At 40.6% G+C, this 27,940-nt stretch overlaps 1 protein-coding gene across 1 annotated transcript in view; it reads left to right on the forward strand.

The window, feature by feature from the left end:
* Positions 1-27,940, forward strand: part of Spata16 (spermatogenesis associated 16) — a 275,743-nt gene that overhangs the window by 197,664 nt on the left and 50,139 nt on the right. Inside the window, exon 5 of the mRNA XM_060376930.1 lies at positions 10,685-10,832. Within this exon, the coding sequence (XP_060232913.1) occupies positions 10,685-10,832 (148 nt within the window). The remainder of the gene's footprint in view (positions 1-10,684; positions 10,833-27,940) is intronic.

Genomic DNA, 27,940 nt, shown 5'->3' on the forward strand with positions numbered 1-27,940 from the left:
TATTATAAAGGTCTAATTTTAAATTCTATAAAATTAAAAATCTGTTCATCCTTATAAAGCCCCTTAAAGCCTCCCCAAATCTCCATGAATTAGGTTGGGAAAGTCCTGAGGTGTCCTCCAGATCTAATTTTCTAAGCAAATTAACTTACTGTGATTGTGGTCAAGACTAATATTGAGAGCAATAAGGAAATAATTTGATAGTCTAAAAATTATTTGATTACATTTTCTAATTAGAAGTGACAGGATTCCTACTTACTGCACCACTTCCATTAGGCAACAGTCAAGCGATGGGGGCGGGGCTGTGTAAAACCATTTCACCGCGCTGAAATCCTTTGAGTACTAAGCTTCTGCCAGCTTTACTGGGATTCTTCAAGAACTCACAGTTTTTGCCAGAAGGCTCCAACCCCATAGATGTGGAATGTGGGGTGATGAATTCCCTCCCTTTGTCTCTTGGCCTGTTCACGTTTGCTTTTCTTTAATCTTTGATGGTGCCGACCTCCCCCCTTCTCTTCTGTAGTCTCTGTTACACAGTTTTCCCGGGCAAGCTGACTTCCAGCGCAATGAGTGGCTCTTTTGTTTAGGTGTCGTACTAAGAGAAATTATGATAACTTGGTGCTTGTAGAGGAAATGAGCTGCCTACATATACTCCTGCTCCGCCGAATTCTACATTTAAAGACTGATAAATGCCAGAGCATCAGCAAAGGGTTCACTGGGACCCACAGATACCAGCACCAGATTTCAAAGCCTCCTTCTAAGGAGCAGTGCAGAGAACATAATTAACAACACTGCCCATTCAACAACAGGACCTGGGACTGATTTTCTCACCATTCTCTACACACAGGCGACATCCACTGACATCAAAGGAACACACCAGGGAAGGACAGTCAACTCAGAACATTGAAGTCAAAGTGGAAACATCATTAGAAATTTACTCCAATTTTAACATTTTTTACAAGCAGTTAAATATTCATCTGGTCTCTATTTTCAAAGTCAAGGAACATGTTTGATCATCAAAACCTGCATTTTAATATCAATGGTTATATCTAAATACTCTAATTTTAATATATTTCACTTCTCTTTGAGATTTTTCTACATGCTTGTAATGTATTTTTATCATGTCCATCCCTACTCCCCACTCTGACTTCTTGTAGCCACACCCTCATCCCCCTTGCTGCTTCTTGGCATTTTTCCTTTTTTTATTTTTAATTTTATTTTATTATTATTAGTTACATTTTATTAACTCTGTATCCCAACTGTATCTGGCCCCCTCATTTCCTCCCAACCTCTCCCTCCCTCCCTCATCTCCTCCCTGCCCTTTTCCAAGTCCACGGATTGGGGAGGACCTCCTCCCCTTTCATCTGACCCTGTTTTATCAGATATCTTCAGGACTGGCTGCAAAGTCCTCCTTTGTGGCCTAACAGGACTGCTCCTCCCTTGGGGGGTGGGGAAGTCAAAGAGCCTGCCATTGAGTTCCTGTCAGAAATAGTTCCTGTTCCTCTTACTATGGGAAAACCAATTAGTTACTGAGCTACCATGGGCTTCATTCGAGCAGAGGTTCTAGGTTATACCTATACATGGTCTTTGGTTGGAGAATCAGTCTCAGAAAAGACCCCTGTGACCAGATATATTTGGTCCTTGTGGAGCTCCTATCCTTTCCATTATACTAACTCTCCCTTCTTTTATATGATTCCCTGCACTCTGCCGAAGGTTTGGTTATGAGTCTTAGTATCTGCCTTGATACACTGCTAGGTAACGTCTTTCAGAGGCCCTATGCGGTAGGCTCCTGTCCTGTTACTTGTTTTCTCCTGTTTCTTGGCATTTTTTAAGTCCTTGCTTCTAGTTTTATTTTATTTTATTATTTATTTATTTATTTACTTACTTACTTACTTACTTATTTATTTTTACAGTTCACTTTGTATCCCGGCTGTAGCCCAAGGAGATGAGGGGAATATACAAAGTCTTGGCAATTTTTTATAACATTAAATCCAGTTAGGACTGCCCACATGCTCATTGCCATGCCATCATACAACGGAGCATGAGCAACCTACCAGAGGCCATGCCTCTGGAGAACAGTGACTGCCCCACCAGCAGTCATCAACTGCCAGTCGCTCTTCAGCTAGGGGTAGGACCTTATATTGCCCTCCTATTCATGGTGGAATGTTGACCGGCTTGATCTTGGGTAAGTCTTGCACAGGCAACCACAACTGCTGTGAGTTCATGAGGAAAGTGGCACTGACACATCCAGAAGACGTTGTTTGGTATCATCCCTCTCTAAGATATCTCTAGGCCCTCTTCCATAATGTTCCCTGAGCCTTGTTGGATAAGAATGAGATAGAGTCCCTTTTAGGACTCAGCATAGCATAGTCACTTATTCTCTGCACTTTGACCTGTCTCAATACTATGTATGTTCTACTGTCTTCTCTCCCTTAAGATCTTCACATACACACAACAACAACAATATCCCCTTTCTAATTTCCTCGCTACTCTTTGTCCACACAATATAGAAACCAGTGTGGAGAGTCATTGAAAAGCTAGACCTAGAACTACCATATGGCCCAGCTTCGCCATTCCTGGGCATATACACAAAGGATTCTATATCCACAGAAATGATTGCTTATCCATGTTCATTACCACTCTATTCACAGTTGCTGGAAAATCGAATCAATCTATATGTCCATTAACTGATGGTTCTGAAATGTAACACCTATACACAATGAAATTTTATTCAACTGCAAAGAAAAATAAAATTATTGAATTTGTAAGTAAAAGAAATAACCAATTACTATGCAAATACCCAAACAGACTGGAACTAATGAGATGAAATAAATAATAAAAAGGAGGAGGAGGAAGAGGAATTCTCCATTGCTAAATTCTACTATTTTAAGAATGAGCAGTACCAATTCTTCCTAAATCTTTGCAAAAATATTGAAGGGGAAATTCTTCCAAACACAATGTATAAGGCTTGTATTACTCTGACATTAAAACCAAATGAAAATGACTACAAGTCAGTGTCCTTGATGACACAGATTTTTCAACATAAATTTTTAACAATATACTAGAAAATTAAACACAAAAACATGTCAAAATCACCATTATGAAATGGGTTTCATTCTAAAGATACAAGGATGGCTCCGCATATACAAATTGATGAATGTGATACAACTAGTCAAGAAGATGAAGACATGTACTATTGGTAGAAATGTAAACCAGTGCAGTTACCATGGAAATTAGTAGTTCCCCAAAAAATGAAGAGTCAAATTACCATGTGATATAGTTACACTGCTCCTGAGACTTTATCATAAAGAATTTAGATTAACTTAACACAAAGACACTAGCACAAAAAATTATCCTAAATGCCAATCAGCAAATGAATTTTAAAATGTGATATATATATATATATATATATATATATATATAATGCATTTTATTAGGCTGTAATAAAAATGAATTTATTTCATTTCCAGGAAAATAGAATTTAAAATCTTTGTGTTAAGATTCAGACTCAGAAAGACAAACACTGCATGTTACCCTCATATGTGCAATATAGATTTAAATATATATGTGACTTGAAAGTAGAATAAAGAAATCTATAGGTGGAGGAAGGGGTTTCAAAGAAGGAAGATGAGGAATTAGAAAGGTAATGGGAGAGAAGGAAATAGCCTGTCTTTTCATATGTGTTATCTAGCTATAACAATATATCCTAAGAGAGATGGGGTAATGATGGAGAGAGAAAGGGAGAAGCAGAAAAGACCTGTTTAGGGATAAGAAGACCATTAAAAGGGAGCAAGGCAATAGAGTCCTAGTGTAAAAGTAAGCAAAGTACTATATTTTGCACATTGGTGACATTTTCATAATAACACTGATTTCAAACATTGATAATTAGGAGCACAGCAGGATGATACCTTATGCCTAGTCTGAAGACCTGAGTTCTTCAGGTCTATATGGTAAAAAGAACTAAATATAGACTCCTGACTTCAAATTGTCCTCTGACCTCCACACACTTGCTATGTCTCTGTCTCTGTGTCCCTGTGTGTCTTGTTGCTCTCTGTGTGGGTCCCTTTTACACATTAAGCAAATAAATACAAATATTAAATAAATAAATAACTGTGATAAAGATATTTTTAAGCAATTGATAACTAAAAACAGGATGAAGAACAAAGCCCATGTGTTAAACTCAGTAAATGCCTAAAAAGAATTTAATCAAATTCATTTTCCCTTATGACTAAAATGCTGAAGAAATTGGGTCTAGATGAAACATACACCAAAATGATAAAACCATATATGATAAAACAAGAAACAACATTAGAATGAGTGGGCCAAAGCTGAAAGCTTCCTCCTGAAAATATAGAACACAATAGATACCCATTCTCATCACTTTAATTCAACATAGTACTGGAAGTACTAGCCATAGCAACCAGGCAAGAGAAAGAAAGGAGTATCCAATATGGAAGTCACATTATGACTGTTTGTGAATGACACACTCTTATATCTAGGAAGACCCAAACTTTCCACCAGAAACCCAAACAGATGAAACATCTGTACAATGAAGATTAAAACATAGATGAAAAGAAATAGAGTAGGCACAAGAAAACAGAAACACATTTTGTGTTCATGTATTGGAAGAATAATATTTTTGAAAATGTCCGCAATTCCAAAAATACTTACAGAGCCAATGAGATTCCTATCAAAATACTAGAAATTGTAAAGCTTGCATTCATCCATCTGTATGGAACTAGGAGGCATTATAGCACCTGCCTTCAAAATGTACCACAGAGATGTGGCCATTCAAAGAGCATCGGATTGGTGTAAATGCAGGTAGGCAGACCAAGGCAACAGAATAGAAAACGTGGAAATCAACCTACAGATCTACAGCCAGCTCAATGTTGATAAAGCTGCTAAGAAACCACAGTGAAGAAAGGACAGTCCTTGCAATAATGCAGTACTAGGCATGACATCCCTCCTGTTAAGTAGATTTTAAGTCCAATTAGATAGCTGTTTATTATCACTGACAAATGAATACCACTTACTGCACCTGTCCTGCTGGTCATTGTCATGGTTTATAAGTATTGTAGCTGAGAATGACTGTTTAATTTTTCCTCCTTCTGAAGTTTGGTTGGTCAATATAGATTGATAAAAAGAGATGAGGAACAAATAATACAAGGTTGTTTGATAAAGCCTCAAGGACTCAAGGAATCATATTATTTCACATTTACCTAAAATTTGATACAACACAGCAAAGATATATATATATATAAACATATATATATGTTCCCCAAAAGAACCATAAACTAACAAAAAAAAAGAAGAAGAAGAAATGCTCAGTATCAGGCATAAGAAAATTCCTTTTGGCTGGGTGCAGTGGTACACACCTGTAATTCCAGCACTCCAGGAGGCAGAGGCAGGTAAATCTCTGTGAGTTCAAGGCCAGATTGGTCTACAAAGCAAGTCCTGGACAGTCAAGGTTACACAGAGAAACCCCGTCTCAGGGGGTTGGTTGGGAGTGGGAATGAACTTCCTTTTGAACGGTGTAGCCAAGTGGCTCCCAAAAAGGTAAAGACTATTAGATAGCCCTTGGTTGCCTCTTAGAAGTTGAAGGTAGGGCCCTATTGCACACATCTAAGGCACAGAACTCAGACACCATTCCTGCAGTCTAGAATCTGTGGTACTGGAATATAAAATTTTTGTTTTTAATAATGTAGGCTGAATTTTTCCTAGACTGCTCCATTAACTAGTTACCCAAGAATGCAATTAAACTGAGTAATGTATGAAATATTGCTATATCCTTTTACCAGAGCAATATGACACAGGTTCAAAGTCCAAAAGATTGCCTGGTTCTAGAAATAAAATAATACACCATGAGGATATTTCAGGATTCAATGCAAAGGCAACCTATATGCTCATTTCTACTCTATGGTAACAATCATTTTTCCTTAGGGTTATAACAATTTTCTTCAAGCAAACATCCTCTTGGAATTCTTCTTTCATTGTTTTCTTTTGTTGTGAGAAGAGCTCTCTCCCTCATGTGGCCAAGGCTGTCCTTGAACTTCTGATCCTTCTGCCTCTACCCACTCAGTGATAGTATCACGGACAGTTCCCACCGTGCCTAGCTGGAAACTGCATTTCTTACTCACTAATGGTGTAGACAGTCTGCCCAATGCAGCACAAAAGACAGAAGAACCAGCCGTGTTGGTTCCCCATGAGAGGAAGGAGTCTGCTCTCCGGCAAGCACACACCTTTGTGAGCGAGTCTCGAGATGTCCCAAATGCATGGCTTGAAGCCGTAAGCCAAGGGCACAGATCTGCCAACAAGCAGATCAAGCTGCCACATGAAAACCACACTTCTGCCACTTGCCTCAAAGCTGGTCCAAGTTCTTGGGCATTCACAGTACCATCCTTGCTGTGAGATGCCTTCGCCAAGCTACCCTGCCAGCATTCCCTTATACTGCTAACAGTTGGAAAAGAAATGGGGTAGAGAGTGTTTCCTCCCATCCTGTCCTGTGATCTTGTTAATGTCTTTCTAAAAGCAAGCTGGAAGATTAAATACCTTCACTAATTTTTTCAACCAAATTTAAGAAGAAGAAAAAAAAAAGAAGAAGAAGAAGAAGAAGAAGAAGAAGCCCACATCCAAGATATTCAGAACGGCCAGTAGAAAGCAGTCTAGCTCTTGTAAACTGATAGACTGACTTTTGTTCACCCCTCAAATATATCAAAGTAAAGTAGTGATGCCCAATATCTCAGGATAAAACTGTACTTGGAGATGGGCTCTTTGAAAGGAGGTCTAGGTTAAAATGTGTTCTGTGGCAGACCAGTCCAATAGGAGTGGAGTCATAAAGAGGTGATTAAGACACACAAAAGATAGCACAAGGACCAGGCACATGCCTTACATTTAGACAGCTCTAGAGTCAAACCCCAATATCACAAACACAGAGAGAGAGAAACAGAGACAGAGACAGTAGGAGTAGGCTTAGATTTTTCACCAAACCTACTTTATTTAAGGTTCCATAGAACATTTACCTCCCCTCCCCTCCACCCCCACAACCTTAGGTAGATTAGTGGCAAAAGGGCTACAGACCTCTTTTGTCTACTTCCTGTTTATTAGGATCAATGGATCTTTAGGGGATTACCAAACTCCGTTGTCAGGATACCAGCAGTCCAGCCCAAAGCAAGCAGGAAGTCCAGTCCAAACAGCAATAAGAAGTCAGCGAAAGCTGCAGTGTTGAAGCATGAAGATTAGCGCAGCAACGACAATGCAAAAAACCATGTCTCACTGCATGTGAGCCTCTATATATCTCCTTTCCTCAGAGCCCACCCACGGATGTTCTCAACTGGCTAAAATCATGCCCCTCACAAGTGAGAGCTCACAGCAAAACATCACATGCCCAGCTTGCAGCAAAACGTCACATGACAAAACTCAATCCTCAAAGAAACCAGGAACTTCCACTGAGAGAGAGAGAGAGAGAGAGAGAGAGAGAGAGAGAGAGAGAGAAGAAAGACGATTTGAAGATAAGAAGAAACAGTGATCTCCAAGAGAAAAAGAGAGGTCTCAGAAGAAACTCATTCTGCTGACACCTCATTGTTGGTCTTCCAGCCTCCAAAGCTAGAAGAATATGAATTTTTGTTGTTTCCGTAAGTTGCCTGTGGTCCTATCTTATGGTAGTCCTAGCTGAGTGAACAGCTTAAATAAATAATAAAACCAAGTTCTGGCCTTGAACCCCAGGTCTGCAGCACCCTTCCTCTCCTGCACATCACTTAGTCTAGAATGACCCTCCCAGGGATGGTTTCAGCTGTGAGGATGTAAAAGCAAAAATCTCAAGAGACTTTTTCTAACTGAAGATCAGGAACCTTTACTCACCTGCATCTGAGTTCCAGACTTGCTACCTGTGCTGCCCCAATTAGCCTTACCACACACCCATGGCCAAAGACTACTCCATCTGAGTGATGTCCAACAACTCCATTCTCTAACCCCTTTCAGTGCCCTGAGCATGGAAAAGCAAGGTTATGAGTGTCCTAACGAAAAAGGAGAATATCTCGCATTATAAGAAGCAAGGCTGCTTTTGCAGGCAGCATGGATAATCATAGAGACCATGTGAATTCACTGAGGAATGGAACAAGCAATGACTAAGTTCAACTAGGCTACTTAATTGAAAATCAACTTAATGGAAGCTCATAGGTTCGAAGAGTTAATACTATGAAAATGGCTAGTCTTCCAAAGCCAACTCCACAGACTCAATGAAATCCCGTAAAAATCTCAATCCTTCACAGAAATAGGAACAAGCAATCTTTAACTCCATACAGAAGTGCAAAAGATCCTAAATAGCCACAACAATTCTGAGCAGAAAGAAAACCATACCTGACTTCAAGTTATACTATAGAACCACAGTCATGAAAACAACATGGTGTTGGTATAAGAACAAATCAGTACGGGGCAGAATGGAGGACCCAGAGATAGTCTCATGTAGCTACAGCTGCCTGATTTTTTACAAAGATGCTAAAAACATACATCAACACAGGGCAGCCTTTTTAGCAAATGTTGCTGGGAAAATTGGATAGCCAGAGATAGCAAAGACATAGATCTTCTCTCTAGCCCTGTATGAAAAGCAATTCATAATGGATCAAAAGCCTTTATGCAAGACCCCCAACTCTGACACTCTTAGATGGAAAATTACAGGCAAGATTTTAAGGTATCAGCATACACAAGCACTTCCTTCAGGAATTCACTCCTCACTCAACAGTGCTACTAATTGACAAGTGGGACGCCATGAGATTTGAAAGTGTTCACAGCACATTCTGAAGCAAGCAAGTAAAGAGACAGGACAGGCTACAGAATGGCAGAAAATCTTCCCTCCCTATACAGCTGGCAAGACTAATACTTAAAATATACAAAGAACTCAAGCTAATATAACAAGAAACCAAGCAGTCCAATCAATAAATAAGCTACTGAAATGAACAGATAATCCTTAAAAGATGAAATATAAGCAACCATTTAAACATGAAAAAAACGTGTTCAACTTCAGTATCCACATGCTAAACCTATGTTTGCGATTCCATCTCACCCAATGGCCGCCATCAAAGAAAAAAAAATGCTGGCAAGGATTTGAACAAGGGAGAAGCCTTATGCACTGCTAGTAGGAATGTGAAATTGTCCAGACACTATGGAAATCGATATGGAGATTACAAAAAACAAACAAACAACAACCAAAAAAAAAAAAAAAAAACAACTAGAACTACCTTATGACCCAGCTATGCCACTTCCCAGTATTTACCCAAAAGCCCCCCAGTTCACACATCACAGAGACACTTGCACATCGCGAATCATACCAGCTAAATTAAAAACCAAGCTTTGTCAAACAACAAAGGAACGAATACAAAATATGCTATCTTTGTACAATGTATTTTTTTTTCAGGGAAATTAATGTCACTGGAAATGATATGTCACCGTCATATCGAGTTAAGTCAGCCTCAGAATGACAAATATCACATTTTCTTTTGTTTGTGGGTCCTGGATATCAAGATACATAAAACGGTGTGGAGTGCTGGTGACATGGAAAAAAGAAGCCAACTTGTGTAGGGAACAAGGCGATTCAGGAGACACAAGGTGCACAAAGTGAGGTGGGGCATGTGGGGATATTCACAGTGTAGCAAATACTTGTATGGAAATGGCCCGTGCAACCCTGCAAAAAGAAAAAGATCAGCTTCTTGCTTTTCACCTTATTAATGTGCTCAAAATACAATGCTGATAATGATATAATTTGTTTGTTGGGTTTCCCCCCCCACTGTTACACAGTTCCATTCTGTTGGTTTTTCTCATTGGCTGTAGATAGTCTTGTCAGGGGAACCTCTTACTCTTATAGATATATATGGACTTTTAATGTAATATGCTTTTGTGCTATTTTCAGAAACAGGAGGCAGCTATAGACACACTTTTTGTTAAATCTTCAAGACTCCTTTAGAGGGAAATGTTGCCGAAAAAAGAGTAGACACCCTTTAAGTTTTGAAATGGCTCTTTTTATTTTTTAACCTGACACAGGTATGGCTGTGGCCTATTTAAAATAGGAAGCGCCGGGGGAGGGCAGGGCCTGGGGAGAGCAGCATGTGAGCAAATGTAACTTAAAGAAACATCTTGCACAGCTGAATATGTCTCAAGTCACCTGAGATCTGGAGGCACAAATGCTTTGCTGGGGGAGCTGAGAAGGGGGTTCTTGCTGCTAAAGGTTTTCCCCAGGATGGGAGAAAAAAAGCCTGTGTCCAGCGTGCTATGCTTCTCATAAAGATAATTCAGTACAGGTGGCTTAGTGCATTTTTTGAAAATATTTTTTAATTGATAGCCAATATCTATTTATCTGAAAAATGGTTATAATGTTGTACCTAAGAATTTGATTTTCTAAATCAAGTAGCAAAAAAAGACACCTTGAAAAACAGAATTTTATTTTTATCTTAAGACAGGTTTGGGGCACAGGTGGCTGTTTACAAACTTTCTGCAGTTAATTGGATTTCTTAAACGTGAAATAGTATTTTCAAAACTAATTAAATTGTGTCCTAATGAATATTTAAGACTAGAATATATTATCTTTGCTGTACGGCATATAGATTTTTAAATCACCCATAAGGTAATTATATTTTTCACATTCTCAAAAAGTCTTAACGCTATTATTGCTGCTGAGTGGGTCGTGCTTGCTTCCTCTCAGGCCATGATTGAAGAAGCCATCACCAGAGCGGAGGCTTTCTCAGTCATGTACACGCCCTTCGCGACGAAAATAAGAGCTGATAAGATAGAAAAGGTGAAAGAGGTATTCATGAAAACTCACCCTTCTTACGTGGAGTGTATCTACACAGGTAAGTTCCTAACCCTCGCGCAGTCGCCGATGCTCTGGTGCCATGGCAACCAACGCAGTGCCCTTTCTGGCTTGTTTGTTGTTTCTGCCTAAGCTTTAATCTAAAGAGCTCAAATGAGAACTTATTTTTAAAACTTTAAGTGGTGCTAGCTTTCGTTTCAGCACAATACGCCTTGTATGCTCACAATTTTAGACTTTATAGGGAGTCAATCTAGAAAGTCTTAAGGTTTGGAAAGAACAGAATAGTAGAGACCTGGGATGAAAAAGCTAACTTTGCCAACCCCTGCCCCTCTATACTCAAAGCAATTAGTGTTTTCCTGAAGTTGGATATTGTTTTATCCTATGTCTGCAGCTTGTATTGCATTTTGACTATCCATCTTAACCCTCTCAGCCTTTCTTTCTCTGTCTCTGTCTCTCTCTGTATCTCTCTCTCTCTTTCTCTCTCTCTCTCTCTCTCCCAGGATATGGTATTTTAAATAGCTATGGCCCCCATAAACGCATGTGTTTGAATGCTTGGCCATAGGTAGTGGTACTATTTGAAGGAGTTGCCTTCCTGGAGGCCTGGTTAGGGAAAGTGGGCCACTGCAAAGGTGAGGCTTTGAGGTCTTTTACATGCTCAAGCTACACCCAGTGCTAAACATGCCCAGTCTGCTCCTGGCCATCTGCAGAGCAAGATGTAGAACTCTCTCAGCTCCTTCTCCAACACCACGTCTGTCTGCACACCTCCATGCTTCCTCCCCTGACCATAACGGACTGAACCTCTGAACCTGTAAGCCAGCCCCAATTAAATGTCTTTCTTTGTAAGAGTTGCCTTAGTCATGGTGTCTCTTCACGGCAATGAAACCCTAACTAGGATGCAAGGGTACCTGCTTTGGTGACTTTTCTTAAGGGAAGAAGAGGTTTATTTCAGCTCACAGTTCAAGAGATGAAGTTCAACGTGCAGGCAAGGAACAGTGACAGGAGCCTGGTTGGCACCTACATGCAGTGCAGTTTGTTTTTCACATATGGCCACATGAGGAAGCAGGAAGAAGTAGGAGCAGGTGTAGGGTGTGCTGTAAACCTCAAGGCCCTCCCTTCCTCCCAGGTTCTCGCTTCTCCAGCTAGACTCCACATCTTAAGAGCTTCGCAGCATCCCAAAAGAGCACCAGATGGAGACCACGTGCTCAAACACATACCCCTGAGGAAGGTGCCTCACATCCTAACCACAGCACCACAGAGAACAGAGCATTGGGCTCTCCCCTTTCCCTCTTCTTCATTTTAAAAGTCTCTCACTTTTGTTCACTCATTCCAAAATAATTTTTTTCCTATTCACTATGTACCAAGTCTTGTTTCGGACTCAAAGAAGTTCATATACACACCCTAAACAAAAAAAAAAAATGCTCAGCAAGGACTACAAGAGGAAGGAAGAACTACAAAATGAAGCAAGACCTCCAAATGCATGCATCTGGCATCCCCAGTCTCAAATTAAGAAATAATCCTTGCTCTTTCCTGATCCCTGGGGCTGACTCGTTGATTTATGAGATTAATAGCAAGTCTATTATCGATCACTTTTCAAGAATCGGCACTCTACATTTGTTCTCGTGTTGTTCCCATAATTTATGAGGAAAGAAGATCTACATTAGAAACAAAACAGCAACAAGAAAAGACAAATAGCCCTCTCAAGATCCCTTGCCAGACTGGTGGCAGCAGGCCTCAGATGTGAAGCCAGTCCTGGCCATGTGCTTCTAGAAATTCCTGACTCTTTTCCATAATGCCGCTAGTATTTCAGAGGAAATATAATAATTCTAACCATTGACAGCTTATTCATACATCCCCAAAGGGAAAATCTGAGAAGAAAAAAAGAGGGACTAAATTCACAGTTCATGCTAAGATGAGTGTTGATACTGGTTTGGTGAGTTTGAACACTCTTAAGCATTCAACAAAGGGCCAGAGAAAATGGCTCTGCGGGGAAAAGCACTCACCTCAGGAGCCTGACAAACCAACTTTCAGACCCCAAAAACCCATATAGAAACTAGACACAGCAGTAGGCATCTAACATCCCAGTGCTCCTGTGAGAAGATAGGAGGGGTCAGGAGAATCCCCGGGGAGCTTCCAAGCTTCCAGCAAACAAGAGAGACTCTGCCTCAAACAAGATGAGGGGATACGACTGACATCCATGATTGTCCTCATATATCCACACTTGTGCTGTGACACCTGCATGCCTCACACGCAAACACACACACACTTAAAAATAAATCTTGAAGAAAGATTAAAACACAGAAGAGTGTTTTTTTGTAAACTCAGTTAATATTTCTCAAAACTTAGACTTGCTTGCTATAATTCTTTTTATTATTTCATTATATTTCAAGAAATTTCCTTTCTTATGGGGGGGGCACTGATAGAACATGAAAGTCATGCCTACTGATCACCATGGAAAACTCAATCCAACTCAGCTGCTTTCATTCTAATGTCATGAAAATGGGGAGGGCTTCATTGGGATTGCCAACTTGCCAATTTCTCTTCTGGTGGAGTTAGTTTAGTTATATTTAACCTACTTCCTGGAGAAGTCATGACGATTAATTAATACTTAGGAAGCATCATTGCAACTGAGAGTTTAAAAACAATAATAACATTAATGAGCCAGACTCACGTCTCCTGTAACTCCATCAAACCTGCTATCAAGATGAATTATGATCTGATGGCAAGACAATTCATGCTAAAGGATCTTTCGCTTTCGAAGAGAAGATAATTACACATCACTAATGATTGTTTCTATTATTTTAGAATTACTAATTGCTAGCATATGACAGTGTAATATGAGAACCTAGAGTGGGAAGATAAAGCATGTCAGGAAGAGGTGTGAGATAGAGAAGGAAGCTTAGAATTTAAACTTCTTCGGGGCTTCTAAAGCTCTGTGGAAGCTGTGCTTAGAACAAACCAGATGATGACTGTTTCATGACATCATTGGCCTTTGGGGGGAGGGAAGGGTTTTTTTCCTAAAAACTGTTAGCTGGGATGAGTATGAAACAGTTATTAGTAGCCTAATCCTAGAGGTAATACAGTTTTGAGACGTGGCTTCTTTAATCCCAGCATCTTCTAGGTGAGCATGGGTACAGAGCAAAGGAAAGTAAAGCTTCTTCAACACCTAGACAGCTTTCCCAGGAGATGCAGGACAATTGTTAGAATAAGCGCCAGGACCACATGTAGCCAGCTAGGAAATCACTGTGTTTTCTTCTTTGTTTGTTGTTTCTTTGTTTTTGCTTTGTTTTTTGAGACAGAGCTTCTTTGTGTAGCCTTGGCTGTCCTAGAACTCACTCTGTAGACCAGGCTAGCCTTGAACTCAGAGATCCACCTGCCTCTGCCTCCCAAGTGCTGGTGTTAAAAAGTATGTACCACCACCACCCAGCTTCACTGTTTATCTTGGCATGTTCCCCAAACCAGCATTTGCTTTTCATGTAATACACACACACACACACACACACACATAATATATATATATATATATGGCCTCCTGCCTTTGTTCCCCAAGTGCTGGGGTGATTGGCTTGCCACTATGACCAGCTGTAGAAAAAAAAAAACAGAAGAATCTTCTGCCCTATTGGGCATTCGTTTGCTCACTTACTTCAACATACATTTGTGCACTGGCTATGACTCCACAATCAGCAGATAAGTGAGAACAAAAGCTAATAAAACACTCTGCCACTGTGCTCAGGCCCTCACTCACCCAGTTCCAATGACCAAAAAACATTCCTTCATGTGCATCCAATGCTGTCTTCAGAAACACTCAATATTTCCATATGCTCTTCTCTTTATTTGCCACCTATTTGTCTTTGTGTGTGTGTGTGTATGTGTGTGTGTGTGTGTGCTTGTGGGCATGCAGATACACTTATTGTGTGTGTGTATGTGGAAGCATGTGCATTTGAGTGTGTGCATTGAAATGTGTGCGAGTGTACACACACTTGGGTGAGTGTGTGTAGAACAGAAGTCAGCCTCAGGTATTGTTCCTCAGGAGCCATCCACCTTGTGTGGAGAGTCTCAGCATACAGGCTAAGGTGGATGGCCAATGTGCCCCATGGAGCCTCCTGTCTCTTCCTCCGAAAAGCTGGAATTACAAGCGATTACCACCACGAACGGCTTCTTACACAGGATGGAACTCAGGCCCCCATCCTTGCGTAGCATGCCCTTTACCCATCACCTCCTTTTTTAATATGGCTTTTCTGTATACCAGGCATTACTCCAAGCCCTTTACATCTGTACACAGACTTCAACTCCACATTCACTCTTCCGCAGACAGCTAAGACACACATTTGCAACCATCCACCCACAGGCAAGGCTTCAGGACAGAGATAGTACTGTCCCAGTGTCTCCCTTGCAATTTTGAAGTTTTTGCTGAAGCAAGAGAAATGAAATCTGGAGGTTTCCTAAATCAGAGAATTGGTCTGAGGAAATAAAATAAACAAAGGTCATGTTGAGGACTCTGAGAGTCTCAGAGGAAGTGGGTATCTAGCAAAGCTTGGCTAGAGAAGCAGTTGCTACCGTTAAAACTTGGAGACTAGCACACCGGATTCAGCCAGTGGAGGCTGGCAGACAGACCTCCACCTCAGAAACTCTGCCCAGTTCTGGGTCACCTTCATGGAGCATCCCTGGGGCAGAGCGCCTCACTGCCTCTTCATGGCAATGCAGCAAGCCCAGCTGCAGCTGGCAGAGGTGACCACAAGCGGGAAGATCCCCCAGCTACCAGCATGTTTTCCCCAACCAGTCTTCATTGTAAGGTCTTTTTACATTAAAATTAGAGGCATGGAAGGAAAGTATTAATTCACTCTGAAGTAATTTTGGGATTTCAGTCTAGGCTTTAATTTTTTCTGAATGAATCAATTAAGCGAGAAAGTCTGGCAGTGATGTATCATGGAAAAACTCACCTTTTATGGAAGATGTTAATATTCCTCTGGTCATTTTTCATTATTATCATTATTATTATTATTATTATTATTATTATTATTATTTAGCTTTGTAGGATATTCAGGCTCCAGCATGTACCAGATTTCAGGGTGCATCCTTTTCTAGTGTAGACTCACCAAAATATTAAGCCATTTTATAATGGAGCTTCATTGTATTGTGTTTCATGGAGGAAAAATTACTGATTTTTTTATAGCATAGCTATCCATTTTTCTTATTTAAGAAAACATCCACTTTGATTCATGTGGTGTAGTCGGGGTATATAAAACAAATAATAATTCACCAACCCTGAAATTATTATGCTTTCATTTATAAAGATTTTGCTTGTGATTTTTATTCATATATTCCAATGAAATAATGCAATTCCATGCAGTTCTTATTCTTGCATGGCTGTATTTTAATAATAATAAAGTAATACAATAAGCATACCCTGTCTTCTCTTGATGAAAATATCAAGATTTATTAGCTAAATAAATAAATATTCAGTAATGGATCTGTGCTTAACCATGTTTAATAGAAAAGTTTTCTGGATCAGATATCAATTACTTTAACACTTAGGTGGATAGAGTCATATTTTGTCTTTCTTGTGCACTGTAACTGCCAGAAGTAAATGCGTATGTTCAGAGGAATAATATATTGTTTTTAAATAGACCTTTAAAAATTGTTTCTCACTGGAATTTATAAGTTTGTTTTTGCACAGCTATCATTTACCAGTAAGGATAATATATTTGTATTTTCTCTAAAACATAAAGTCAAAAATTCCTCATTCCTTTATCTCTTCCTTAAGTCATATAATTTTATCATGATCTAGAGTTTTTGAAACCAGAACGTCTTCCTTTTTGTAACCAGCTTTTACAAATGAAAAAAAGTTCTGTAATTAAAGAACTCCCACGCACACCCCCCCCCAACATTGTTAGGAAAGTGTTACGGGCAAGTTTGTGATGACGAGGAGAAAACACCTGGTGTTCCTACAGAACTCTCCACAAACTTAAAGAGCCATCCCCAAGTAATGACACACCTCGTGAATGGGCTGGAGGTCTGTACTGTTGATGCAGAACGTTGCTTTTCCCAGCCACACTCTGTGAAATGAAGTGAGGCGGTGTTCGGACATCACTGTGACAGAAGTGCTTCCCAGCCACAGTCCGCGTGTCCCCAGCAGCAGCAGCAGCAGCAACAGCAGCAGCAGCAGCAGCAGCAGCAGCAGCAGCAGCCAGCTTTGTCTGATTCTACGGCTCTTCTCTACCTCACCCAAGCCCCACCGAACTGCCAGTGCTGCTTACCTCTCCTTACAGGAGCATCAGGTGGGGCAGGGTGGCACAGCTGGCATAAGCTGCCCGCCCAGAGCAGATACATATCACAGGTAGTATAGCCATAGTGCTCAGCAAAACTACAACAAAGGCGGCTACCATCAAAGACTGGTTCCCACTCTCAGTTCTCCAGACACACCCCTCAAATGTACACATAGGGCAGGTCCTGGCCGCTGTCAGACTTGGTGCCTGATCAGTTTTTCAGGTAGCGGACAGCTTAAGTCTGCACAGCAGAGCCCAGTGGCCACTCCTAGACATTTAGAGCCCATCTCAGCTGGCACGGAAGCAGGGCAGGAAACGCCTGTACCAGTTTCTTCCGACCAAGCTATCCTCTTTACATCTCTGACCTCTGCTAGCTAAGAAACCAGGCAGCTGACTATTTAGATTCATTGTCCAAGACTATTTCTAGGAAGACGCGCATGACTGTCTACTCACCATATACAGAACTGATAACAGACCAAAGTCAGGACACCACCAAAGGCCAACTTGGTGAACTGATGAGTTTCATTTGGTTACTTGCATGGATATTGGCAAGGGGTTACTTGAAAACACAAAAATGACTGAAAGACAGCTGTCTACCAAGGTCAACCCCAGCATGCAAACCGAGGATGCATTGCACAGCTTGCAGGCAGCTCAGCAGGTGGGAGTGTCTTTTGCAGGCAGCTTGTTCATTCTGAGCCTTCTTTTAGGCAATTCTACTGGTCTTTGTTTCTTTGAGGTAGTTTAGGCTAACATGTCTGAGAGTGACTCCAACAGTCCTCATAGTTTATATACGGTTGGGAAGAGAGGGGCCTACTGAATCTAGTCAGTTTTAGGTACTTCCTCAAGCTACTTTGAGTTATTTACGTCCTTCTACACCCTGTATCTTCAAAAGCTTCCTTCCTTGATGGAACATACTAATATCAGAGGAAACTGTCACACTACAGTCAAAAAGACTCAACTCCCAATCACAGTAAACAAGAGCTTTGCCCCCTCACATTTAACATTTTTTGTTTGGAAGTCCAGCACAGAAATGGAATTTTCATGTTGGAGAGTTCCTTTTCTAAACTTATTTTTTAGATCTGCATACTCAGCATGCAAGTATAATGTATTTCTCTTTAACTCCTTGGCTCACGGTTAACTATGCCTTCTGAGCATGAGTGTCTATTGAGGACCTTATAGACTATCATTGTAGTTTTAGTTAAGTAGAGCCTCATCCAGCCCAAGACATCCTTTTTTGCCTCTGTGTATGCGTGTGTGTGTGTGTGTGTGTGTGTGTGTGTGTGTGTGTGTGTGTGTTTGTGGGGTGTGTATGTCTGTGTGTGTTCATGTGTTTGTGGGGGGTGTATGTGGGGGGTGTATGTGGGGAGGTGTATGTGCGTTTGTGTGGTGTGTGTGTGTTACGTGATGTGCTTATGTGTTTGTGTATGTGTGTGTTGTGGTATGCTTGTGTGAACACAAATGCTAAAGAAGCATCTTACACGTCACTCCTCTGGCACCACATTCCTTGTTTTTGTTTTTGTTTGTTTTTGTTTTTGTTATGAGAAGAGGTCTCTCATAGGCCTGACACTCACCAATTAGGCTAAGCTGGCTGGCCGGAGAGCCCCAGGGCTTCACCTGTCTCAACTCCCTCAGCCCTCTGGTTAGCACCACACTCAGCCTTTTTATTTAGATTCTGGAGATTGAAAGCAGACCCTCAAGCTTGCATAGCAAGGTCTTTCCTGTCTCAGCCATCTCCCCAGCATTACATAAAACATACATACATACATACATACTTACATACATACATACATACATACTTACATTTTTAAATTTACATTTTACATCTCTGCTGGGTGTGGTGAATCACATCTGTAATCCCAGTACTCTCAGCTCTTGGGAAGCTGAGGAAAGAGGGCTGCCATGAGTTCAAGGTCAGCCTATACCACGTAGTAAGTTGCTGGCCAACTTAGGCTACAAACAAAAAGGAAAAAAAAAGGTTTTTAAAAACTGAAAGAAAAAAAAAAAAAGCTGGGTGTGGTGGCACATGCCTTTAACTCAGCACTAGAAGCAGGCAGATCTGACCCATATAATAAATCCTACAACAGCTAGGACTACGTAGAGAGACGCTGTGTCAACAAAACAAACAAACAAACAAACAAAAACCCTACTACTTAAGTAGTTATTATTCAGTAAACATTGTCAAGAAACAAAATATTTCCAGCTTCCCAGACCCTCTCTGTTGTTCCCTTCCCAGGTCCAAACCACTTCCTACCCATGACCAAGATAATCACTGCCCTGCCTTTTAGAATCTTTTCTTCCTGCTTTGGTTTGAGCATGCGCTGTGCCCTCAAATATGGGTGCTAGAAGCTTGGTTCCCATTGTGGGACTGGGAAGGTGGTGCAGCCTTTGAGAGGTAGGGCTTGAAAGAAGATAGTTAAGTCACGGGGCACAACGAGTAGAAGGAATTTGGCTGATGTCTCTGGGTGGGAAGGTGCCACTGGACACCAGAAACCAAGTTGCTAAGGGCAAGCCCAGCACTTGTCCTGAACCCCAACCCCGCATGACACTATGCTTGCCCCACACACCATCCCCTGGCATGGGAGAAGACATGCCCAAGCTTGAACTTTTCAGCCTCAGAGCAGTGAGCCAACATAAATCTTGTCTCCTTATAAAGTCCCAGCCTCAGGCATTGTGTTCTAACAACACTATAATGGATGCAAATACCCGCTTGCTTCTCCACACGGGGCCATCATATCCACACCCATTCCTAAAGCCTCACTTTAATCTGCCACTGTGGAACATTAGACAGTGGAAATCACAGAAGGAATGCTGTGTTTGGCTTCCTTTGTGCAACAACTTGTTCATGAAATCCATCCATTCATGTCATAAGCGCTCATCACTCCCAACTGTTACATGAAAGGCTAGAAATCGAAATGCGTCTTCTACAAGTGATGGACATAAGTGGCCTGCAGCTTACGGATGCCACCAATAAAACTCTTACAACACCAGTGATCCTGCTGATCCAACACACTGTGTCTTAGAGTCCAATTGATGGGCCATCTGGCAGGAGAGATAGACATACAAGCAAGTTTTAGTGGATCACATCATACTGTTTTTCAAAGAGAAGCATCAATTTAAATTTTTCCCAATTAGGTATTATTTTGTTGTTGTTTTTATATACCTTACAACTAATATATTAGTCTGTTCTTAATTTTAGTACGTATGTCCATTATGTATACCATGTGTTTGGCCTTCTTTTCTGGGTATTTCCTGGACACTGAGTCTGTGTACTAGTTTGTTCTGGACATGTCATCTGTTTGGGTCTCCTGCCTGCTAGTCTAAAAGCAACAGTGATTTATCAACTTGTATACGCCACTTCTGTCTCAGGAAAGTGTGTATGTTGGGGTGGTGGTCTGAGTCCAAAACCTTCAGTCAGTCTTGTTTTTCTGTTCCTCTGCCCTTTACAAAGGACAGACTGTCTTAATTGCTGTAGTTTTCTACGGTGCCTTAATGGTCCACACCATGAGTCTACTAATTTGCTTTCCTCTTCAAATCTGTTAGATTATTGTCCTTGGCCCTCACATTTATTTCTGTATAAAATACAAACCATAACTTCTTGCTGATTATATTATATTATATTTATAAAACTACTGGGGGCTGAGAAGATGCCTCGGCGGTTCAGAGCACCAGCTTTTATAGAGGAGTTGGGTTTCTTTCCCAGCACCCAGATGGTGGCTAATGACCATATGCAACTCTGGTTCCAGAAGATTTAGTGCCCTCTTCTGGCCTCAACAGGCACCAGGCAGGCACATGATACATATAAAATAAAGTAAATAAATCATTTTAAGGAAAACCTATTGGGAACCTATGTATCAGTTTAGGGAAACTGGCATCTTTATAATTTTTAATCTTGCAATTCATGAACATAAGTATAAATTTCTTTCAATTTTAGTACACATGTTGACTTCTTCCATTTTTTTGTTCCCAAGTTCCCAAGACTTCAGCTTATTTTTTTTTTATTTTTCATTAACACATGATAGTTGTACATTCATGAAACAGTGTATAATAATCAGAGCAGGACACGACTGCTAATATTTCTTTGTGCTTGGAACATTCAAAATCCTGAGAACAGACATCAGTGAAATATTTTTGTTCTTGCTGTTGTTGCTGCTGCTCTTGTTGTTAGCCATGGTGTTATTTCCAGCAATATTTCAACTTCTCCAGCTTTACTCTACATGTATGGAGCAATAGCTCCTCATGCCCCTCTGCCAGTCCTGGCAACTATCCTTTTAGTCTTTGTGTCTATGAAGCTGACTTCTCTAAGGTACTATGTGGAATCAAGAGCTATTTAATCCATTTTTATGGAGCTTATTTCACTTTACATATTATCTTCAGGGTTCATTCATGTTGGCATATACCAGATTTCACTTTCCATATATGTATGTATGTATGTTCATGTGTATATGTGCATATATGTATATATATATGTACATGCACACACACATATAATACCACATTTTCTTTGCCCATTCACTTCTTATTTTAGCATGAGTTCTTCCCACCTCTTGGTTATTATGCATAATTTTGTTATGAGCATGAGCCTATGACTATCTGAGCATTTCCATCTAATTATTTGGAGTACATATTTAGAAGTGAAATGTCAAGATTCATTGTAAGGGAGTAGCCAAGTCACTTTTCATCACAGCCACCTAGGTTTGTGTTACTACTGTGATCAATACTGGGAGTATCAAGAAGTGCTCAATTTCGCTGTTTGTACTTGATATAAAAATTAATGATCCCCAACCCTCCTATGAGGGAAACATATAAAGGAAATATTCTTTCCAGAAATTGAACTTGACATATTTGTATGTGTTTTACATGTCAGCTCTAGTATTTTAGAGATTCTGAATTATTTATAGATGTATTGAACTTCTAGCAAAAGCCTGTATCAGGAGCCCTTCAGATGGTAAAAATCAGTGCACATAACTGCGGCATACGTGGTTTCAAAGGGTAAGCTCAGGTGCAGAATAGGTGAATTTGCACAACTGAAGTGTCTGTAGTTAGGACTGCCTGCAAACACAGCTTGACCCAGCAGCTCCATATCTGTGCTGCTCTGTTTCCTCCATCAACTTTACTCTCAAGCCGTCCCTTGGGTTCTCCTACCTGCACCACGGCTCAAGTGCTAGGCTCTAGACAGCAATTGCCAACTGGTTCAAGTGTTATGATGTGAAGTTGCACCTCCCAAAGAAACAATGGCTACCTCCTCCACAAACTGTGTCGTTTGCACATGCCGCAACTGTAGGCAAGCTGGCATTATGGACTGACTGACTGACTGATTGACTGACGCTGATTGGGTGTCACTTTTAAAAACAGCTGCAATCCCAACACTGTGGAGGCTGAAGCGGGTGGATTCCATGATTTGTGGGGTCAGTCTGAATTCCGGCCAGCTAAGGATACATGGTGAGACCCTGTCTCAAAGAAACCTTTTTAAAATCCTTTTTTATTTGTGTGTGTGTGCACGTGTGCATGTACAAGTGAAAATACCCAGAAGAGGCCTCAGATCCCTTTAAACTGGAGTTACAGGCAGCTGTGAGCTTCCTAATATGTGTGCTGAGAACTAAGCTCTGGTCCCTTTGTAAGACAGGCAAGTTCTCTTAACTGCTGAACTACTCCAGCCCTGGACTCACTTTCAGAGTAGGAGAGTGATTGAGGAAGTTTTTCAAAGGTTTTCGTTCTGCTTTATAAAGAAAAAGGGAGAAGAAGAGCAAGGAAGGAAGGAATATATATATGTCGGCTACTCAACCAAGTAATGGGCATGTCAACCCTTAGGCAGTGCAGTTGGCATGGTCATGGTGCATCCATGGTGTTCTAAAAAATAGTGAAGGGAGTAGCTGTGTCTTTAACTCTCTCATTGCCTCAGATTTCAGTAACTTCAGCTTAATGAATCCCAAGCGGATTTGAGTAACTCCAATGTAATGAATCCCAAAGACCCAATATAGCTGACTAAAGAAATTTTTGCAACCAACAGGATTCTGAGCAAAATAGAAACGAAATGTATATAAAATTCCGGTGGGGTTACTTATCTTTCTAAATTTTATACAGACTATGAAAGGAAACTTAAATACACCAAATTGGTCTCAAAGAAGTAGACCAGCAGCCTGAAGTAAAAATGAGGATTCTTGGGAATGGAAGCCAATTTCTTCCTCTTGCATGTGTAACTCTATAATTATAATGGCCCAAGGGAAAATACAATTTATTATGCAACAATCCATTATTCATATGGCTGGATCACACATCAAATGCAAAACTCAAAGTATACTATCTGTGTTTTAAGTGGTGGGGTGGATGTTTGCTTGGGGTTTGGGGATTCTGGGTCTCACTATATCACCCAGCCTTGCTTAAAATTTGCAATCTACCTGTCCAGCCTCCAAGAATGCAGGGGCTACAGGCGTGCACACTCAGATCATCTGTGTTTTTAAAAGTAGAAAATGTTGTATTATTTATGAGGGAGGGCAATGAAGACAACGTAGCTGAAAAGTTGCTGCCTTTTGCTACTTTCTTGCTGATGTGAATTTGTGGAAACTTTCCAAGCTAGAAGTATTGGCATTAAAAAGAGTACAAGATAAAACTCAGAACCGACTAAGAAAGGGGTAATGACGAAGTGTCGGCATTCGGAAGCGCAGCAAAAGCTAAACTCTGAAACAGATCAGTAAAAAGGAATCATATAAAACTCACGCAGGCCATCTCTCACTGAACAATTGGGACCTTTAGAAATGAGATTTCGCTCTAACCCAAAATGTCAGAACATTTTGTTACAGACAAAGGGCAGGATGATGACAGACTCCAGAAAGCAGAAGAGATAAAACTTAGAGAAAAGTAATGATGAGATGCGGATATATTTGCATGTTCCCAGAGGAGATTTTACATCCCTATGTTTTGGTTTTTTTTTTTTTTTATTGCTTTTGAATAGTGAGGCAAGAGCTGTTGAGATGGATCAGCAGGTAAAGACTCTTGCCACCAAGATTGATGAGCTGAGTTCACTCCTTAGAATGGAACTTAAACAGTAGAGAGAGAAAACAAATTCCTCCAAGCTGTGTCTGTGTGTGTGTGTGTGTGTGTGTGTGTGTGTGTGTGTGTGTGAATAATAATTTTTAAAGGTAAAAAAATCTTCGAAGTGTTCATTCATGGTCTGATAAGCTGACGATAAGGGACTCATAGTTCATAGTTTACTGCCAGAGAGTTCAAATTTTACAGATGTTCAACAAAAACAACTATTTCTGACATACAGAAAAGCCTGTTAATCCACCATCGATATTTCTTGTTTCTGTTGAGGCCGTTTTATGCTGTCAGCCTTCTCACGGTGCCATCTTATGTGACCAGATGTCCATAATGTTTGAAAGTTCTCTGAAGAACAGCCTGAATGAGAATGTCTCCCCACAGGCTCATATGTTTAAGCATTTTGTCTCCAGTAGGAGGCATGATTTGAAGAGGTTGTGAAGCCATTGAGAGAGCAAGCCTTGTAGGAGGAAACGCACAGTGGAGCAGGCTTTGTCATTTCAGTGGAGGCCTTGTCCTCCACCAACCCTGTGTAGGCCGAAATAAGGTCACAGGGCTTCTGACCACTAGGCTGGTCTCATGTTTCTACTGCCAGGCTTTCCCTCTAAAACGGACTGTTTCCTTCTGGAACTGTAAGCCTGAATAAACCCATCCCTCCCCTGAATTACTTTTGTCAGGGTATCCTGTCCCCGCAAGAGAAAAGTAATTACTACAGTTTGGCTTCGCAGCCAGGGTCTCAACCCAATCAAAGCTACTGCACGCAATCCAGGATCTGATCAGTAAGTAGCCCTTTGTAAGATTAACCATGACCCAAACAAGCTGAAAGTTTGAAAGTTGAAAGGCAAACCAGAACAATTCTTCTTTACAGTTAGGGACAGAAAATAAGTCATCTCTCAGAACCTGCTGACATTTGTTGTCATTTGCATCATTCAAAATTTGGAATTTGAAAAAACCAAATGTGTTTCTAGATTCAAGTAAAGAATTGATTTGAGCACCCGTGAGTTCCTTGGGGTCTGAATATGACCTGGAAATGTGAGCTTCAGTGGCGTTAAAATCTATTGGCGAGTTAAGAGGTGTCCTCACAAAACAGCAGAGTCCCTGAAGTTAAGATGGTAGATAGTGTCACGGGAATTTAAAGGAGATAACAGAAGCTGCCAGAGAAGCTGTCCAGACAAAGTGAGACAAGTTAGGCACAAATGAAAAATGAAAAGTGGGGAGAATGATTTGTGCTCTTGGGGGCTCAAACAGAAATTCAGAAGCAAGTCAGACACAGGCTGGTGCAAGGTAGAGAAATCTGCCCAAGGGATGAAAGATTTATACCAAAAATAAGAACATAAAACCCAGAAAGAAATTATGAAATGATACGTGCTTGCTTGTATGCTGGCTTGAAGTTTTTTGGAGACTGGGTCTTCCTACATAGCCCTCAAACCTGCCACCCACCTAAGCCTGTCTCCAGAGTATGAAGGCTATGGTCAGGCACCACCACAAGTCCCTCATCCATATTTTTTAAAGAAGAAAGCTTTTCGTTGTTTAGGAGACCATCTCTGCAATCCAGATTTTATGTGGTGAAATTTCTGACCAGAATGATGACTGTAAGACACAGAAGAAAGGAGAGAGATGTGAGGTGTGTAACCAGCACATTGGGTTAGCATATGAGGTGCCGTAAATTTCAAGGAGCCAAAGGCAAGTTAACAAAGGACTTGAATTTTAAGTCAGAAAAAAAAAATGACTAAACAGAATGAAGTCAGCTCTGGGAACAAATTTGCTCCATTTGAGGTAATTTTTTGGAATGACAGCAGATAGTGATGTTCTGGCAGGCACTGAGAAATATGTGTTAAAATTTGGTGAAATGTGGAAGATGGGACTGCAACATTCGTCATCCATGTTTTAGTTAGAGTAAATAGAAAAATTCACAAGACTAGAGGAATTCCCCCCAAGAGTGTGTGTTTGAAGAAAATGTCACTGAGCCACAGGAAGCTTTGGGGATCACTGAAGAAAGAAGAATCAATATTTGTCTCTTGGTCTCCTAGTTTGCTTTCTACGGCTGTAATAAGCACCATGACCAAAAGCAATTAGGAAAGAAAGGCATTTATTTGACTGACAGGTCACAGCCCATCATCCAGGGGAGCCCAGACAGGAACTCAAGGCAGGAGCTGAATAAGGCAGAGATCACGGAGGACCACTGCTTACGAAATTGATCCCCATGGCTTATTCAGCCTGCTTTCTTATACAGCCCCAAGACCACCTGGCTAGGAGTGCCATCACTCAATGCACTGAACCCTCCCACATCACTAATCAATCAAAAAATGGCCTGCAGACATGCCCACAGGTCAGTCTACTGGAGGCATTTTCTCAGTGAGGTTCCCTCTTCTTATAGGACTCTACCTTGTACTGAGTCAACCAAAAACTAACCAATACACTTTCTTTACCTGTTACTTGTAAAATACCCTGACAAAAGTAACTTAGGAGAAAGGGTTTATTCTAGCTCAGACTTCAAGGCAGTCAAGGTGGCAGGAGCTTGACACAGCTGGTCAAGCAAAGAATAATATGTGCATTTAGTACTGTTCTGTCCCCTTTATCCACTTACACAGGCCAGCATCCCAGTCGTGAAATGGAGACCCACACACAGGCAGGGCATCTCATCTCGCATAACACAAGATAATCCCCACAGGCACACCCAGAAGCTCATCTCTCTCCCAAAAGATTCTCAACTCTACCACGTCAACAGCTAACACTAACTCTCACAGTACGTAAGAATGGAAAGAAGAGACAGACAAAAACCACCAGAAACAGCAGTGGAGAGGTCAGAGAGCTTCAGCAGCTTCAACAGCTGACTCAGCAATGCTACCCTTCCCCCATACACTATTTTTATCATTAATGAACAACTAACTAAACAGCTTTTGCTACGCATTATGTATCTTCCATCTGGTAGGGAAGAAAGAACTGAAAGATATGATTTTGCAAAAAATGTAATCTTCATGGTCTATCTTTGATAGTATTTTTTTTAAGAATCTGTTTTCTTAATGTTCAAAACTTAAAGCCATGCCATACCTGCAAACTGAATTTTAATAAAAAAAATCAGTTATAGACCTTCTAATTTCATCTCTAATAGCGATAAACTGTAAAGGGATGCACTAAAAAAATAAAAAGACTCTACCTGCCAAATATTTTTGACATGACAGAAGCAAAAGGGAAATTTTTTTTAAAACTCAACTCAAAGGACAATATAATCTGATTAACTTTTTACCCATCAGAAGCACAAGCATCTCAGACACAGATGTTTATGCACGAACTCGAGGGAAATTCACACTCAAATTAATGTCACATGAGCTGCAACATTTGGGAAGCATGCGGTCATGTGGGGCCATAGACTACCTGCTAGGCTAGATCACAATTACTCCACATGCAAATGGAAGGATAGGCAAAACCAAAAACAATCATTTACATTTCTTTCTAAAGTCAACAGTATGTGCAGTAGGCCTAGTCACATTTCCAAACTTAACCTGTAAGTTAATGGTTATTAAAATATGCATTGGACAAGACATATATAGGACCAAAAAGAGCCAAAATGTTTTGTCAGCTGGTTATTAAGTTGGCTTGGGCGCTAATGTTAATTTTTCTAGTCTATCTAATCACTTTCCATAGTAACACTGGTCTCTTCTTTATTCAGCAGACATTCCAGGCAAGTCAAACCCTCCAAACCTCTCTGTTTCTGCTTATCAAGATATCACACATCTGCTTTGTTTTGGCAATAGCACAACCAAAACACTGAATCTCAGAGTATTCAGTTTCCTCTGCACAAAATCCAGTTATCAGCATTGCCATTAGCTATGGCAGCTATTAGGGTATA

The sequence above is a fragment of the Meriones unguiculatus genome, chromosome 2, assembly GCF_030254825.1.
Source record: "Meriones unguiculatus strain TT.TT164.6M chromosome 2, Bangor_MerUng_6.1, whole genome shotgun sequence".
Classification (NCBI taxonomy): domain Eukaryota; kingdom Metazoa; phylum Chordata; class Mammalia; order Rodentia; family Muridae; genus Meriones; species Meriones unguiculatus.